General features: G+C 40.1%; 1 protein-coding gene and 1 long non-coding RNA gene across 3 annotated transcripts in view; one reads left to right on the forward strand and one right to left on the reverse strand.

Moving 5' to 3' along the window:
• Window positions 1–993: 993 nt before the first annotated feature.
• LOC144456368 (uncharacterized) lies at window positions 994–13,931 on the forward strand. Its single transcript, XR_013485474.1, has 2 exons — window positions 994–11,094; window positions 11,614–13,931. It is a non-coding gene; the product is annotated as an uncharacterized LOC144456368 (long non-coding RNA).
• ZFP36L1 (ZFP36 like 1 zinc finger CCCH-type) overlaps window positions 13,307–19,216 on the reverse strand; it is a 92,172-nt gene continuing 86,262 nt past the window's right edge. Inside the window, exons 1-2 of one of the 2 annotated variants that reach the window (XM_021004693.2) lie at window positions 18,981–19,203; window positions 13,307–16,225 (exon numbers count right to left, since the gene is read on the reverse strand). In XM_021004693.2, coding sequence (XP_020860352.1) covers window positions 15,266–16,225; window positions 18,981–19,037 — 1,017 coding nt within the window. In that variant the 5' untranslated portion in view covers window positions 19,038–19,203 and the 3' untranslated portion in view covers window positions 13,307–15,265. Of the gene's footprint in view, window positions 16,226–18,980; window positions 19,204–19,216 lie in introns of those variants that run through there. The other variant, XM_021004691.1, reaches the window with a different exon arrangement.

The following is a 19,216-nucleotide window of genomic DNA, read 5'->3' on the forward strand; positions in this document are numbered from 1 at the left end:
ATGATTCCAAAAAAAAATAAAACTAAGGAGTGAGGAAGAGGGATATACGGAAAGAAAGGGGAAGGGAGAAGAACAGGGAAAATTGTGGAAGAGCTTTTACCACGGAGGAGAAGATGGAGAGTGCGGCATGCAACATTTGAACTTTACTCCCACTAAAATTGGCTCAAAGAGTAAATAACATACACACTCAGATGGGTATAGAAATGTATCTTACCCTTCAGGGAGGGGAAGAGGATAAGATTAGGAGGGGGTGCTGATAAAAGTGAGGGCAGATTAAGGGAGCCAGTGGTCAGAAGCAAAACAGACTTTTGAGGAGGAGCAGGGTGAAAGGAGAGAAAGAGAAAAAAGTTAAACATTGGAAAATAAGATAAAGGGAAATACACAGTAATCATAACTGTGAATGCAAAGGGGATGAACTCACCCATGAAATGGAAATGAATAACAGAATGGATTAAAAACCAGAATCCAACAATTTTGTTTACAAAAAAACACACTTGAAACAGAGACACATATAGAGTAAAAACTGAATCTATTATGCTTCAACTGAAGAAAAAAAAAAGCACGGGCAGCAATCACGATCTCAGGCAAAGCAACAGCAACATTAGACCTAATTAAAACAGGGAAACCACATCTTGCTAAAAGGTGTGATAGACAATTAAGTAATAACAACACTAAATACATGCAACAAATAGCACAGTATCAAAATTCTTAAAGGAAAAGTTAAAATGAGCTACAGGTGGAAATAGTAGAACTATTACTAGTGGAGGACATCAACTTTCCCCTCTCAGGACTAAATAAATCTAATTATAAAATAAAAAAGAAAGAAGTTAAGGGGAATTTTAGAAAAGTTAGATATGACAGACCTCTGCAGAAAATTAAATGGGAATATAAAGGAGTATATCTTTTTCTCAGCTATACATGGCACCTTCACAAAAACTGACCGTGTATTAGGGCACCAAATTCAGAAAAGCAGAAATATTAAATGCATCCTTTTCAGACCATAATACAATAAAAATTACATTCCATGTAAACCTAAATTAAAAAATAATCACAAACCAAATAACCTAATCCTAAAGAATAACCTCCCAGTCAAGAACAAGTCATAGAGATTCTGGGAAGATGGCACAGTAGGTCAGAAAACTTTCAGTTCCCCAAATTTCCTCCACAAAAATAGCGGCTGAAATAAACAAAAGTTAGAGTTAAGTAGTTGTTCTCCTAAGACAACTTGAGAAGACCCCAGGAGGTTCAACCAGAGTGAAGTGCAAATATCTCCAGGCTGACTCTGCAGAATCCACAAACAACAAGCCCTGAGGACAGCTGGGTTGGGAAGCAGCCTTAGAAACTGTCACCTCACTGACAGTGTGGGGATCTGATGGCTGAGCAGGAGAGGACTGAAGGATCTTCTACTGTCAAGGGAAGCCAAGCACAGCTGTGCTGACCAGATGCATCCCGGGCTGTGGCTGTGGGGACAAGGCGCTAGCATACCCCTGGTAAGTGCAGTAGGGAAGGGCAGCGACTCTGTTGGCTGCGGGCACTTGCAGGAGAGCAGAGTCCTTGGTTCCAGTTCCAGGGAAGAGAGGACAGTTGTAGTTTGCAGCCACCTGAGGGACCACAGAGAGCAAGGTCATTTTCAGGACAATGTGGCTAGGGACCCTAGCCATAGCTTAGGAGTGAAGAGGAGAGAGCCCTGACAGACCTCAGAAAATAACAGTAAGGACCTGAGGCTTGGGGCATCATCATTCCCCATACCTTGGGACTATAACTTGATTACACTAATAGCTGCTAAAAATAAAATAAAATAAAAAATAAAAATGAGTAAGCAAAGGAGAAAGAACCCAACCCTAGACAGCTACTATGGGAATAGAGAAGATGTGGGATCAGAGAAAAATAATGGAGCAAGAAAAAGCCTCTCCTTTTTCAATGAGAAACATCAAGCAGTCCCAAGCACACGCACACACACACACAAAAATTTTTTAAGAGTTCTTGGAGGAACTGAAAAAGGACTTTAAAAACCAAAAATTAGGAAAAATTAGAAAAAATAAGAGCAATCCAAGAAAATCAAGAAAATTATGAGAAGAAAGTCAACCAACCTGAAATAGAGAATCAAAAACTTAAGAAAGAAAATAATTCCTTGAAAACTAGAATTGGGCAAAAAGAAGTTAATGACATTCTGAGATACCAAGAAATACTAAAACAAAATCAAAAGAATGACAAAATAGAAGAGAATGTGAATCATTGCATCAGAAAAACTACTGATCTGGAGAACAAATCTAGGGGAGATAATATAAAAATAGTTGGACTGCCTGAAAATTATGATTAAAAAACAAAGAATCTTGATACAATATTACAAAAAACTATCAAGGAAAATTGTCCTGAAGTTCTAGAAGAAGAAGGAAAAGCAGAAATAGGAAAAATCCACCAATCAGCCCCTGAAAGACATCCCAGGAGGAAAAATTACAGGAATATCATAGCCAAGTTTCAAAGCTCCAAGGTTAAGGAGTAAATATTGGAAGCAACAAGAAAAAAATTTAATATCATAGATTACACAAGATCTAGCAGCTACTACACTGAAGGACCATAGATCTTGGAATATTATATTTCACAGAGCAAAAGAGCTGGGGTAGTAACCAAGGGTAACTTACCCAGCAAAGTTAACCATAATTCTAAATGGAAAAAAAAATGGATAATAAACTGAAAGATTTTCAGGTATTTGTGATAAAAACAGCAGAACTTAAGGGAAAATTCAACATATAACATCCAGGAGAAATAGAAGGCAAACATTAAAGATCAATTATATGGGACTCAATAAGGTAAAGTTGTTTACTTCTTATATGTGAAAATATTATAAGTACTATTTTGACTCATTATTATTTGGAAAAAAGGCTTAGGCTGAGCTTATGATAAGGTGATTCTAAAAACATAAAATTGTGTAGGGAGAGATAAAAGGAGGTATAAAAAGAGAGAGGGCAGATAGTGATGGAACTTTACTCTCATTGGGAATGGGTTAAAGAGGGAACAACATATATGTGTGTATATGTTATATATGTATATATAAAAATCTTCTAAATACAGAAATAAGAGGGCAAAGAGACAGGGTGGGAGGAGAGGATAAGAGAGGGACTCTTGGAGGGGTGGGCAGGTTAAGGAATAGGAGGGCAAGGTAGCTGGTAGAAACAAAGCAGAGGAGTGAGGAGGGATAGGAACAGGGTGAGAAGGATAGTAAGGAAAAATAGGAAGGAGAAAAATACACAACAAGTAACTGTAGCTTAGAATGTGAATGGGATGAATTTACCCATAAAATGGAAATTAATATCAGATTAAAAATTTGAATTCAGTAGTATGTTGCTTTCAGGAAATGCTATAAAAACGAGAGATCTACACAAAGATTAAAAAAAAAGTCAGGAGTAGAATTTATTATGTAAAAAAAGTAGGGATAGTAATCATGATCTCAAAGTTAAAGCTAAAATAAATTTAATCAAAGAGAAAAATAGGGAAACTACGCTATGTGTCAGCAATATTATTTAACATTGTTTTAGACCATTAAAATAACTAGCCAATATACCTGAGAGTATACCTGCCAAAACAGACACAGAAACTATATGAACATAAATATAAAACACTTTTTATGCAAATAAAGTTAGATCTAAATAACTGAAGTAATATCTATTGTTCATGAGCAGGTGAAGCCAATATAATAAAAAAAAATGACAATTTTACCTAACTAATCTATTTATTTAATGCCATCCCAATTAAGTTATTAAAAAATTATCTTAATGAGTTAGAAAAATAATAACAAAGTTCATAAAGAAGAATAAAAGGACAGAGAATTCAAAGAAACCGGGGGAAAAGATGTAAAGGAAGAAGATTCAGCAGTATCAGACCTTAAAGTATACCTAAACTATAAGGTGACAGCATTGTTGAAGTATAAAACGAATAACTTTGATTATTTTAAATTAAAATTTTCTTGTATAAATAAAGCCTATGCAGCCAAGAATAAAATGAATATAGAAAATTGGGGGTGAGGGGGAACTTTCATAGACAATCTCTCAGATAGGCTGTGATTGGGTTGGAACATTGCTGTGGTGGGGGAAAGGATGAGGTGGGTGATTAAGAAAAACATGGAAAGACTTGCACATATGAAGGAAGATGCTATCCACCTTCAGAGAAACAGAGGACAAGTGCAAATAAGCATAGTATGGTCTTACATTTATGTGTATAAGTGTAAATATGCATATTTTTATAGATTATCTATATGTATGCATATACATGTGTTTGTGTATATATACACATGCGTATATATGTGTGTATGTATACATATATATACACATGCTTAATTATAGTCTTCTTTATGGTGAGGGGTGTGGGTGGAAGAGAGGGAAGGGAAAAATAAAGTAAAAAGTGTACAGCAGAGAACAAAAGAAAACCTATAAGGAAGCAAAGAAAAGCTAGACAGCTTTGAAAATAATGTGTAGTATTTATTATGCAGGTTTTCTTGAAATGAAAATTTATCATTTTATATTGAATCTTCTCTTATGTTCTGCATTTGTTCTTATGTACACAACATGTAGCCTCATTTTGTATTTAAGTTTAAAATAATAAAATTTACAAAAAAGAACAAGTCATAGAAACAATAGTTTCATTAAAAAGAATGACAATGAGACAACATACTAAAATTTATGAGCTGCAGCCAAAGCAGTACTTAAGGGAAAATTTTATATCTCTAAACACACTAATAAAATAGAGAAAGAGGAGATCAATTAATTGGGCATATAATTAAAAAAAACCAAACAAACACCTAGGAAAAGAACAAATGAGAAATCCCTAATTAGAAACCAAACTGGAAATCCTGAAAAATCAAAGGACAGGTTAATAAAACTGAAAGTAAGAAAACCATTGAACTAATAAATAAAACTAAAGGCTGGTTTCATTTAAAAAAAAACAGTAAAATATACAAACCTTTGGTTAATTTGATTTTTAAAAAAGTAAGAAGAAAACCAAATTACCCACATCAAAAATGAAAAAAGTGAATTCACCAACAAGGAAGATGAAATTAAAGCAATCATTAGGAGCTGTTTTGCCCAATTATATGCCAATAAATCTAACAATCTAAATGAAATGGATGAATGTTTACAAAAATATAAATTGCCCAGATTAATAGAAGAGGAAATAGAATAGTTAAATAATTCTATCTTAGAAAAAGAAATTGAACAAGTCATAAATGTGCTCCCTAAGAAAAAATTCCCAGGAGCAGACTGATTCACAAGTGAATTCTACCAAACATTTGAAGAACAATTAATTTCAAAACCATATAAACCAGAAAAGGCAAAAGCAGAGAAAGAAACCTATAGACCAATTTCCCTAATGAATACTGATGCAGTAAATTTTAAATAAATTCTAGCAAGAAGATTACAGCAATATTTCATAAAGATCACATTATAAACCAGGTGGGATTTATATCAGGAATGCAGGGCTGGTTCAATATTAGGAAAAAACATAAGAATAATTGACCATGTCAGCAACAAAACCAATGAAAATCATATGATTATCTCAATAAATGCAGAAAAAGCTTTTGACAAAATACAACACTCATTACCATTAAAAACCCTACAAAGCACGGGAATAAATGGAACTTTCCTTAAAAAGATAAGTTATTGTTCTTGGTGTTGTGTGTCCCTCATTTTCAAAGAGGACCAATGACATCACAAGGGTGATGTCTTGACTCATGGATGATTGGATTTAAGTGAGGCAGAATTGCACAAAGTAGAAAGCCTCACTCTCTTTTCCAGTCATTGAAGTCCAGTGGCAAGACATAAGTCAGGACTAGTGGTGATGACCCAGAATGCAATGGATGACTGTGGTGTCTTCAATGTCTGACCAAAGTCTAAGCATGCCACAGTGCCAGCTTCCGCCGTCTTTGTGGCTATTGAACAAATTGTTTTCCTCCATTTCCAGGGGAAGTCTCTTCACATGCTTGGAGTAAACACCTCCCTAATTCACAATTAGTTTGAGGACCATCTGTTACCCTCAACCTACCTTAGCCCATCTGCCAAGACAATTTACTGGGTCGTGGCCCCTGAACGGCTACAGTTTCTTAGAGCCACAAGTGAAAATTGAACACCAGGTAGATACCAAAGGTGGATGAGCACCCCTGAAAAGGGCTCAGCAAGCCCTCCCATCAGAGGCAGTAGTCCTCCTTGAACACCCTGTATACACCAAAATGATAGGTAGTATCTGTCTAAAAACAATCAGCAAGCATTATGTGTAATGGAGATAAACTAGAAGCCTTCCCAATAAGAACAGGGTTGAAGCAAGGATGCCCATGATCACCACTATTATTCAATATTGTACTAGAAATGCTAGCTATAGCAATAACAGAAGAAAAAGAAATGGAAGGAATTAAAATATGCAATGAGGAAACAAAATTATCATTCTTTGCAGATGACATGATAGATACTTACAGAATCCTAGAGAATCAACTAAAAAATTAGTTGAGATAATTAACCATTTCAGCAAAGTTGCAAGATATAAAATAATATTGCCAACAGAGTCCAGTGGGAAGAGCTAGAAAGAGAAATTCCATTTAAAATAATTGCAGACAATGTATAATACTTAGGAGTTTACCTACCAAGACAAACCCAGGAACTATATGAACACAATTACGAAACACTTTCCCTACAAATAAAGTCAGATATAAACAACTGCAGAAATATTAATTGCTCATAGGTAGGCTGAGCCAATATAATAAAAATGACAATTCTACTTAAATTTATTTACTTATCAACATCATATCAATCAAATTACCAAAAAATTATTTTATTGAACCAGAAAAATAATATCAAAATTCACCTGGAAAAACAAAAGGTCAAGTAGATCAGAGGAATCAATGAAAAACAAAATGTGAAGGAAGGTAGCCTAGTAGTATCAGATCTCAAACTGTATTACAAAACATTAATCATCAAAACAATCTGGTACTGGCTAAGAAATGGAGTCATGGATCAGTGGAATAGATTTGGTACGTAATATACGGTAGTAAATGATGATATGTAATCTAGTGTTTGATAAACCCAAAGATCCAAGCTTTTTGGACAAGAACTCATAATGTGACAAAAATCACTGGGAAAACTGGAAAGGAGTTTGGCAGAAACTAGGTATAGATGAACACTTCACTCTGTATTCCAAGAAAAAAGGTCAAAATGAGTATATGATTTTGATATAAAAGATGATATCATAAGTAAAGTAGAGGAGCATGGAAAATTTTACCTATCAGAGCTATGGCTACAGAAAGAATTTGTGACCAAACAAGAGACAGAGAGTATTATGGGATATAAAATAAATAATTTCATTAAATTTTAATGTTTTTGCACAAACAAAACCAATGCAGCCCAGATTAGAAAGAAAGTGGGAAATAGGGGGTGGGGAGAAGCTCTCTGATAAAAGCCTCATTTCTCAAATATATAGAGAACTTAGTCAAATTCATAAGAATATCAGTCATTCTCCAATTAATAGTCAAAGGATATGAAAAGGCAGATTTTACAAGAAGAGATCAAAATTACCTATACTCATATGAAAAAAATGCTCTAAATCACTATTGATTAGAGAAATGCAAATTAAAATAATTCAAGTACCACCTCACACCTATCAGATTGGCTAATTATGACAAAAATGACAAACACTGGAGATGTGGAAAAATTGGGGCACCAGTGCACTGATGGTGGTATTATAAACTAATCTAGCCATTCTGGAGAGCAATTTGGAACTATGCCCAAAGAACTATAAAGTTGTGCATACATACCCTTTAACCCAGTAATACCACTACTAGATCTGTAGCCCAAAGAAATCAAAGAAAAAGGGGGGAAAAACCTGTATGTACAAAAATATTTATAGCAACTCTTTTTGTGGTGGCAAAGAATTGAAAATTGAGAAGCCTGCTTCTAAATCTTGATGGCATAAAAATGAACAAAAGTATAATCCTCCTTAGAATAGAGGTTTTACTGATCTCCAAGTCATACCACCAAGAAGAGTTGGCACTTGCAGGAGGCATTTTACGTGCTGTAAATGAAATGAGTGGCATATGACTGACAGATTATTATTGGGCTATAAGAAATGACAAAGCAGGATGCTTTCAGAAAAACCTGGGAAGACTTATATGAACTGATGCAAAGTAAAGTGAGCAAAACCAGGAAAATCATGTACATAGTAATGGCAATATTGTACAATGATCATTTCCCTGTGAATGACTTAGCTATTCTTAGCAATATAACGATCCAAGACAATTCCAAAGGAGTTATGATAAATAATGTCACCTATCTCCAGAGGAAAAACTGGTAAGAGTCTGAAAGAACTGATGGAGTTGAAAAGTTTTACTTTCTTTTTCTTCTTTTTTTTGTCTTGCAATATGGCTAATATGGAAATGTTTTGCATAACTTCATAGGTATAATCTATTACAAACTACTTGCCTTCTCAAGGAGGCAGACGGGGGGGGCAGAGAGGGAGAGAATTTGGAACTCAAAATTTTAAAAAATGAAAGTTAAAAAAAATTTTACATGTTGTTGAGAAAAAATAAAATAAGAAAAAAAAATCTACTAAATAATTTGGAGAGGAATAACACCCATAACTGTAACTAAAATGACTGTTGGGAGGATTTCTTGGTTTGTTTTTTACATAGACTGAAGAAAAATGTGTAAGAAGGCAGAACACCAAACATTCAGGTAGTCTCGGCTCCCTTAGAGTTTCTGTTTCCACATCTCTAAAATGAAGATTGAAAAATATCTGCTCCTAAATCTTGATGGCATAAAAATGAACAAAAGTATAATCTTCCTTAGAATAGAGGTTTTACTGATCTCCAAGTCATACCACCAAGAAGAGTTGGCACTTGCAGGAGGCACTTTACGTGCTGTACCCATCAAGAAAATGCCTACCTTTGGCTCTCTAGCTGCCTGGTCCTCGGAACCTCTTTTGTTCCAACCAATAATCAAGCTGCAAAAAAAACAGTGTTCCAAAGGTAGTAGGTGAAGGGAAACAACCCCACCTCTGAAATCAGTTGGGATTAAGCCTGTCCCATTGGTGATGTTGACTTGGCCCAGCCATATACACAAGGGGCAGGTCTGTGATAACAGGACAAGACTGATTTCCCCCTCTAGGATTCCTGGGCCTGATCTTTCCTTTATCAATCATTAACAAAGGGCACCCCTACAGCAGTCAGAGCGGGAGGAAAGTCCAAAGGGGTGGCCTATCCCCTTCCCGTGAAACACCCACCTTCAAACATATCAGCCCAAGGATTTACGGAGCAAGTTCAGTGACTTCTAGGGTGAGAAGGCATAGGTCGCTGAGCCATCCCCCCTGCTTCCTGCCCTTTAGCAGCCCATCCTGGTGTTTTGGGACCACAGTGTCAGCAATCTTTTCTTCACTACATTCTCTTTTCTTCATACATTCCTACAGTCTTTCTTCCTACGTTCTCCCATGTTCCAATTTAAAGGGATACTTCTTTTGTTCTATCCTTGGTGGAAGGGAATTGGTGAGTTTTAACTCTCAGATAAAGATATTTCCTTCTCTAGAAATCTATCAGGCTACTACTCTTCCTAGGCCAAGTAATCACATCATAGGATCACAGCTTTAGAACTGAAAGGGGCCTCAACGCCATCTAAACGAACCTCTTCATTTTACAGATGAGGAAATTCCTCATCTATAAGGCACAGAGGTTAAGGGCATTAAATAAATGTTGACTAAGTGACTTGGCTAAGCTCACACAGTCAGTAAGAGTTTGAGGTCCTATTTGAATCTGGGTGTTGCTGACTCTAATAAAACTTCATTGAGCTAGCAGCAGCTGCAAGAGCTTACATCTGTCTGCGCATCCAACTTGGCACTTTTCAGGCAAGAGATCTTGGCCCTAGTAACAGCACATCCCAGGCCCAGACGATACGTAGGGCTGAGGCTCAGCCAATGGTCAAGCCTGGCCATGTAGGATGAAGGCCCACACTTTCCCATCCTTTCTCCATTTCTCAGACTGTACTGTCTCCTCCTAGAAAAATCCATAGTTTCCATGATTCTTTTACCAACTATCCTTGCAATGGAAGGAGTGTTGAATATGGAGTGCTGAACTTAGAATCCCAGTACCTGGGTTCAAATCACCACACTACTTACTTCTCTTATAACCTTGAGCAAATCACTTAACCCCAAGATGTCTCAGCTTCATTTTTAAAATGATGGGGTTGAACTAGACAACTTCTAAGGTTCCTTCTTGCTCTAGCTTTATGATTCTATGACCTTGTTATCTTCTCTAGAAAAGAAAAATGGTTAGTGAACTGAACTTTTAATTAGGAAAATAGCATTAGGAAAGGGTCAGCTGGGTGGCACAGTGGATAGAGTGCCAGGCCTGGAGTGAGAAACACCCATCTGGCCTCAGACTTACTGGCTATATGACCCTGGCCAAGCCACTTAACCTGTTTGCCTCAGTTTCCTCATCTGTAAAATGAGTAAATGAGTTAGAGAAGGAAATGGAAAACCACTCTAGTATCTCTGCCAAAAAAAAAACCCAAATGCTATCACAGAGTTGATAACAATTGAATAACAAAAGCAGTAGCAAAAGGAGAGAGACCAGCCATTCCCATTTCTAACTTTAGCCCATTCTCTCTATAATGTGCTCTGCAGACTGACCAGAGCTATGAAAGAACAAGAACAAAGAAAGGGCTTTAACTATTTTGCGTGTTGTCATGGACCCCTCTGGCAGTCTGGTGGACATCTCATGATGTCTTCAAATAATTGAAGGAAATGCTTAAACTTCTTTTAGAGTTTAATGGAAATAAAGATGTAATTTTTTTTCCATCCAAGTTCATGGACCCTCTGAACTCTCTCCATGGATATCTAAGTGGTATCCATGGACCTCAGGTGAAGAATCCCTGAACCAGAAGGCAGACAGATACAGAAGCAGTGCTGCCCTGGATTCCCCACCAACCTCTGCTCTCTGGAAGTCTGGGACCCAGGAATAAGGCTTACCCTACAACCTCAGGCCTACTTGAGAAGTAGTGAGGGAACAACAGCCTTCGTAACACATTCCAACCACTGCCCAGTCCTCTGGGGCCTGCTTATTCTTGTGAGGTAGGTATTTTCTAGTTTAGGAACCTGAGGGTTGGTGAGTTTACGTGATTTGTCCAGGGTCCTGTGACTAGTTAAGTGACAGAGTGTACATGTAGACTCATTTCTTCTAGGTCCCAGATCAGTGCTTTAGATAGTCTGATTCACCAATTCATGATTATCTGATAACATAAAGAGAAGGAAAGAAGTCACACTGACCTCACTTCCACCCAGGTTGACATTTTGGCCAAAGTGATCAAAGATCAATAGCCATGCTTCAGGAAAATGTCAAAATTAACACTTTTCCTCCAAACCCTCCCCATGACAGGGCACATGCTGACCTTCAGGGACCTAGAGACCTACCCTAGCCTCAGCAAAGTTTTCCTGCCTCAAACTAAAGACTTGCATACATTTTTGATGGTTCATATACCTCTACCCTCTATAGTAGAGGCCAAAGCTAAGGGAAGCATTGTTCAGTTTACTGATGCTCCTAGGCCTAGCCAATCCTTCCCTTGATTTTGACTTGTCTAATGTCCATTACAGACCCAACTGCTCTCGGGATAGGCCTAGTTAATTCAGAAAAATAAACTTCCCTAGATCTTCCGAGGACTTCCATGACTACCATCAGATGTCTCTAGCTACTCATCTACCCCCAACCAACAAAGTAAGAGATCACCCTCGTGATGTCATTGGTCCTCTTCAAGAACAAAGGATGGACAGCAAGCGTTTAAGAAAGATGGAACTAAAATAACGTTTGTTGGAATCCAAGTATCAGTCATTGATAGGCTAATGGCTACCACAGAAGAGGCAGCAGGACACTCTAGCGGGAAGACCTCATGGGTCTACAGGGTGGAAAGATGTTATTTGTGGGCAAGGGAAACAAAACTTGTGCAGCCTTGCCCATTTCCAACTAGCCACTCCCTCCCCCTTTTCCCTGACTCCCGCTGGATTAGAAAAATATCTCTGAAACACCAAGCTAGTAAAAAGGAACAGGGCAAAATTAAAAATGTCCCTCACTTTGGTACAGGTCAGGTCTCGAGTGAAGTGACCTCCAAACTTTTTTGATTCTGTACCACTATCAGCATAAAATGCTTGAGCACGCATCCCTAATGTGAACATTTATTTATAACTGTATAAATTTTATTTTCATAATTGCGTATTTAATTGTATAAATTATATAACATAAAAGTGAATGTTAATAATGAGCTAATGATTAATTATGCCTGGAGTCAATAGGGAGCCCCTTGTTTATTGGGTAGGGGAGTGACATGGTCAGGCCTGTACTTTCAGAAACCTCACCTGGACAGCTGTGTGAATTGCAGCGGAAACTGAGGCAAGGAAACCATTTAGGTGGCTACTGCGATAGTTCAGATGAGGTGGCCACTAGGCCATGGAGATATAGGGGACAAATGAGATAGAAGTTTATGGAGACACAGATTTGCCAACAGACTGGAAATATGTGGTGAAGAGTGAGAAGTCAGATGACTGAGTTGTGAACTTGGGAAACTAAAAGGCTGGTGGTATCCTTAACAATAACAGGGTAATCTGGAAGAAGGGAGAGTTTGGGGGAAAATGTAATGAAGCGAGATCTGTGATTTGTCACAACTCATCCATGCCTACTCAAAACTGTGCAACTCACGATGCCCCGCTCAAAATGAAAAGGGTAATAGGGCTCTTACTAGTTCTGAATCAAAGCAGTGCACCTTGGTACCTGCCACAGCTCTGGGGTGACCTAGAGAGAGGTCAAGGACAGTGAGGAAATGAGAATTCTGCATAGCAGCAGCTATGGGTCCCCAGGTAGCAACATAACTCCCCTGAGAGTCCAATGCCTGACTCAGAAAGGAGATTAGGAACTGGAACAACAGAAGGGGCAGACTAGTGGGGAAAACGGTGAAGTGTGACTGGGTTAGATACAACTCTCATGGTTGGCTCTTGCGGGGAAGGCAAGGTATGACTCCTCTTCCCATTCTGCAACTGGCGGATCACATAGTTCTTGGGGTCAGGCAACAACCTTACCCCACACACACACACACACCTTTGGAGCCCATCAGCAAGGGAAGTGATAGAGATCGGTGCCAAAAAAAGATTCTCTAACCATGGAATGTTAAGAGCTAGAACTCATATGGCTAAACCCTCTTTCACTGGACAGAAGAGGAACTGGAGGTAAAAGAGATTACCAGAAATTTAAGAAGCACCATTTGAGTACACGAGAACAAAACCAGTATCACTGCCAAAGTTTCTTGAAAAAAAACCTGGGGGTTTATTGATTTCTAAACTGCAAACAGTTGTTACAAAAAGATTTTTCTTTAAATAAACTCACACAAAGGAAAAAGAAATAGAAAGCATCGGTAGTGAACAGTAACAGGAAAAAGGTAATTACATTCATCTTTGTGTATGTATGCATGTGTGTGTGTGTGTGTGTGTGTGTGTTTGAGTCCTGTTTATAGTAATATTGGAAAACTCCAGACCTGGAATACTGAACCACAAATCTGTGCTCAGAATGTCTCGAGTAGCATGTGGGAAGTCCAAGGGTTTTGTGTGTTGTGGCTGTTGCTTTTTCCCTTTTAGAAGCTATACAAAAAAAAAAAAGTTGTTTTCCTTCTTTACTGTTTTATTTTTTTACCACAACTTTTACATACATTCTAAGTCCTAGCTGTGTAAGGTCTAGAAAGAAAGAAACTCAATTTGCAGTCCAACACAAGGGGGGAATTTCTAAAATAAATAATCCAACAGTTTTTTGCATTTTTTTAAATTAATTTTTCATTTTTTTTAAAATAAAATAACCAAAAGGTGTAAAGTTACAAAAAAATGTCATTGTAGTATAATATATTAAACTGTGGGGGAAAAAAAGGAAAAAAAAAGACACTTCACAATCTTAAGATTAATATGGAAGAATCATAATTTAAACATAAAAGAATATATTCTATGGATTTGTCATCCCGATAAATATGAACAAAATTAACAAAAAAAAGCATAGTTTGGCAATAAATACGTTTTTTGATAAGTTAAATAAGCTTTTTTTTTATATTGTGTGCAGTGACAAGCAAAATTTTTGCTCTCCAATTTCTGAAAGTTATACAGTTAAAAACCCAGAAAAAAAAAGCATGGCGTGAGTGCTATAACAATAGTCCTAATGTACTTAATGTACTCTAGAGCAAAAACCATTATAGCTACTTCTACTGGAAATTGTTTTACACAGAAATTGTATATGGAATGAATACCATTCACCACTCACCCCTTATACTTTCTCCTTTTTTTTTTTCTTTTTATAGATGTCACATATATACTGGGGAACTTTTTAGCACCAAAATCAAAAGTCTTTCATGGTCCACCTAGCATTCCCTTCCTCCCTCCCCACTAAAAAAAAAAATAGAATAAAATAAAATTTTAAATCGTTAAAGTCCCACTTATGTCACAAATCTTTGTCCATTCTCAGCCTTCCTTCCTGCTAATCTGCATAGACCCAGGCAAGATTAGTCAACAAGGGGAATAGGAGGGATGGGAGGGGAAAGGATTAAAATGCTGCCAGCTTTCTACATGCAGCAGGCCTGGTGGGAATTGTCCCAGGGAGAGGAAGGGAAGGGAAAAGAAGGGAAGGTTGGGGGAAGAGGGGGGACTGAAATAGAGGTCCAGTTTCTCCTGGCCAGTGGAGGGAGCTACTGATTCCAATGATCCTTTTCCACTCCCCAAAGCCTCCCAGTACTCCTTCCCCTTTACATCTGAAGGGCAGAGTCAAGAAGGCCCACTGGTGCCCTCTGCAGCTAGAGAGGTAATGTAGTCACAGTGGGGGGGGGGGGGGAGTTAGGTTTAAAGGCACTAAGTTGTTTTTGTAAACTGTTACTGCTTTTTGCTTTTGTGATTTGGCACTTAAGGCTTAAGCCAGAGAGAAAGGCAACTACCAACAGTTGGGACTTTTGTCTTTTATGTAAAGTGGGGCAGAAAATTGATGAGGAATTGGAGGTAGGAGGGAAAAGGTTCAAGCTAGAGAAGGCTACAGACAAATGGACTTGTCCTTATGTTAGGTGGGACAAAACAGGGGCGAGGAGTGGGGAGTATTCCAAGGCTGAGGAAAGGGGTTGAGCTTAACCTTGTTAATGCGGAAAGGGTAGTAGGGAAATTGATGAAGATAGAAGAATTTGGGAGAAGGGAGAGGATTGAGGGGAAGATAGGAAGGGGGAAACCCTCCCTGCCCTGGTTAGTCATCTGAGATGGAGAGTCTGCTGAAGATGGGGAGGCGCCTTGAGTTGTCCAAGGTAGGGGAGTCTGAACCACTGTGGCTACTGCTGGAACTGCTCAGATAGCCCTCCTGGTCCGAGAGGGAGTCCTGAGGGCTGGGGGGAGAGTCAAACATGTGGGGGGATTCTGACATGGGCCGGAAGAGGAAGGTGGTTGGGGAGCCACCCCCAGGGACCCCCATGCTGGGGGCAAAAAGGCTGGCCAGCTCCTGGCTGGAATAGGCAAAGGGGTTGTTGGCGCCATCGGGCAAGGTGGGTGAGCCCAAGAGGTCATCAGCGCTCAGGATGGGAGGTGGGGTGATAGAAGTGGGGCTGTCCAGCAGCCCCGTGGTAGCAGCGGTGGCGGCACTGGGGAAGCCAGAGAAACTGAAGCTGTGGTGGAGGCGGGGGCGGTCAGCAGAGGGGTCCCGGCCCCCTGCCAACGCCCTGCGCTCCTCAGCATTGTGGATGAAGTGGCATCGGGGGCCGTAGGGGCAGAAGCCAATGGTGTGGAAGGTACGGCACAGCTCTGTTTTGTACTTGGGGTGACGGGTGAGGCTTCTCAGCTCATGGATGCCATGGGCAAACTGGCACTTGTCTCCATACTTGCAGGCACCATTCTCCTCGAAGGGGCGGCACAACTCTGTTTTGTAGCGGCTGGAGTTGACCTGGCCTCCCCCTGGCTGCTTCTGAGGAGGCAGGAGCCGCTCGCCCCCCTCCGAAAAGGAGCGGTCCCTGAAGCGGCTGTCCCTGGAACTGAGCGCCTGGGACGGCTCCCCCGCCTTCAGGCTGCTCAGCAGCTGGTTCTGGTGGAACTTGGAGCTGGGCAAGGTGACCGAGTGCCTCCGGGGAAAACCCCCACCTGCTGGGGTGCCCACTGCCTTCCTGTCCAGCAGGCAGCCCCCTGGGCTGGAGGGGCCATAGTTGAGCATCTTGTTATTCTGTATGGAAGAAGAGGGAGAAGAGAGGGAGGGAGAAAAGGGAGAAGAAATGAGATGACAGAGGGAGTATACCCCAACATCCCAGCAAACTGCCGCCCCAACGCCCCCTCCTTAGCCCAGGCAACCAAAACGTCCTCTCTGTGCCAGTCCCTCTAAATAGCTCTTAAGCTGCTCTAGGCAAATGCACTTCTCATTCCTAACAGTCTAAGTTTCTATACAGTCCTCACCTGAGGCCTCGAGCCTCAATCAACAACTATTTATTAAGTCCACGCACTCCAGTACAAAGAAAGAAACAATCCCTACTGGCAAAAATATCATATTCTCTGTCTCTCCCTACCACTCCAGCAACGTTTCCCTGCCACACCCACTGCCACTAAAACAGCCCTGAAAAACTGCCTCCCTATTTCACCAAAATGCAACCTGTTTGGCACCCCAGACAGCCTTGAAGCCTTTCCAAAGGAACTCTGATTTCTTGAGTGCCCCCTAAAAGTCTTAGGGGTAGCAACCAACCAGTTAGGTTCCCCTTTACCTTTCATCAGTCTTTGCCACCCTACACCCCCTGCTGCCTGCTCCCTTTTTCTCTTCTAACTTGGCCTAAAAGATCCTTCAATTTCTTCCCTTCCAAACACTTTCCCCATAAATCAGATCTCTAGACTTCATTAGCTCTCTACTTCTAGAGAATAGCTGGGTAGCAAAATGCTCAGGGATGCAGAAGGGTTGGGGTGGGATGGTGGGAAGGGGTATCCAGGGAAATAAACTCATTGATAATCTGTAGACACATGCTCTTGTCCTAAATATCTTCCATCATAGTTCTACATCACCACCCCTTCCTCTGCCCACCCCCAACCCTGTGAGGATTCCATTGCAATTAGTCTTTTGGCTGCATGCAAAAACAGGGCAGGATAAGGGCACCAGTGTTTAATCTTTAGAGGAAGGCTGCAGATGGAAGGGGGAAAAAAAGCAAAAAAAAAAAAGAAGCCTCAATCTCAAGTCTCACCCCACCCCCATCCTTCGCTCTATCCTGGGGAGGAAACCACATACTTCTGCCCCACAGATCTACCCCGCTCCAGTCACACCTGTTGAAAAATATACCCAAAATTTGGAAGGGGAAAGGGAGCTGGGCTCTCACTACCATGTGGGTGTCACTGTGCAAATTCAACGTTTGCCCCTCCAGGTCAGCAGCTAGAAATAAAGGCAAGCCCCAAAGCCAAGCCCAATCCAGCCAAACCGATTACAGCTCCAGAGCTAAGAGCTGGGTTTCCAACAATGGGGCTCATTTAGAAGAGGAGGGGGAGGGGAGGGGGGGGTAGGGGGAGACAATCACATCAAAGAAGGATTGAAGAGAAAAGTTCCCAGGTGGCTAAAAGCAACACTGGGAGGCAGCAAGAAAGGCGGAAAAGTTATTCTATGGGGCCGGGGGTGTGTGTTGTGTGTGTGTGTGTGTGTGTGTGTGTGTGTGTGTGTGTGTGTGTGTGTGTGTGTGTGTGTGTGTGTGTGTGTTGTGTGGTGTGTGTGTGTGTGTGTGTGTGTGTGTGCAACTCCTAGTAATTCCTTGCACTTCTAGTTCCAGCCGTGGGAGCAAGCAACCAACAGCAAATTGGGAAAAGTTACAGCAAACAAGACCAGACATGTTTAAAATGTAGTCAAAACACTTTAGCAATTAAAAGTGGCTGAGCAACTTCACCCTTTCAAATGGGGGGGGGGAACCCAGGACTCAGCGGAAGAAAGAAAACTTAAAACACGTCAGCCAGTTGCTACATATACAAACTGCTTTCCCACAATATTCCCAACTTCAAACATCTTGCTAACTGCTAAACCACCCTCACCTTCTTGAAACTAGATAATGTCTAAGGTACCAGCCAACTTCAACTTTTGTAAGTCTATATAAACCACTTAAAAGGCATACATATTTGTCACAAAGACCCTCGAATTTAAGAAATCGTCGAATTCAGATACACAATTCAAACAAGTTTCTAGGTTTGAAAATATCTCTAGCTCCCAAGCCCTCAAAGTCACTGTACCTACACTCCCCCCTCCTTCCTGCCTCCCAAGAAGTACCAGATTAACCCAAATGAAAAGTCTGCAGGCAAAGTTGTGTATTTTCAATTGGAAGAATGCAGGGGCATCAGCCTAGACTTAGGACTAACACAAATACAAAACTCCTCAGCAAATTCGTTTTGCAATATCCTTTCTGATCCAATCTTAACCATTTTTCCCACCACACCAAACCCTCTCGCCATCCCACCACCCCCAAGAAGACCAGACTCTCCTTGGGAAAAGCAATACAAATCGAATCAGTTCTCAAATTTTATAAGACAAAATTGAAAAGAAGGTAAGACCAAGGTGGACAAGAATTACAAACCAGAGAAAGGCACTTTTGGGGTCGGGTGAAAGAGGGAAGGGGGGGGGGACGGAGCCGTGGAAGTGTACTTTGAACTTCTTGAGAAACTAATGCAGATTTTTACAAAAAAAAAAAAAGTTTCCAAAAGTCTCTGATTCCTCCCTCCTCCCATAGGACTGCTTTTTTAAAATCCCTTTCAAATTTTTCCCCGAACTTTTTAACAAAACAAAAAAGGCAAAAAATAGAACGACGAGTTGTAAGTGGAGGGCGAAGGGTAATAATGGGACGAAAAAAAATCTTGCCTATCTATCCCCCTCCTCCCACTTTCCAGGAGCTAAAGGTTTTGTTTTTAAGCAAAAGTTTAAATTGGAAAAAAAAACCCACCAAAAACAAAAACGCTTTGACCCGCTTTACCTTGCATAAAACTTCGCTCAAGTCGAAGATGGTTGCAGACACCAGAGCTGTGGTCATCTTCGAAGTTCAAAAAGGGGAGGGGGGTAAAATATATATAAAATTTTTTAAAAAAGAATCACAGTGTTGGTAAGGCACAGCCTCCAGTTTCTCTGGGTTCTGGAGTTCTCTCACTCCCAGTTCTAACCACCCCCTCGGCTTTTAGACTCTCCCAGGCTGCTGAGCTTTTAAGGCCCAAT

The sequence above is a fragment of the Phascolarctos cinereus genome, unplaced genomic scaffold, assembly GCF_003287225.1.
Source record: "Phascolarctos cinereus isolate Bilbo 61053 unplaced genomic scaffold, phaCin_HiC Scaffold_3;HRSCAF=262, whole genome shotgun sequence".
NCBI classification, from domain to species: domain Eukaryota; kingdom Metazoa; phylum Chordata; class Mammalia; order Diprotodontia; family Phascolarctidae; genus Phascolarctos; species Phascolarctos cinereus.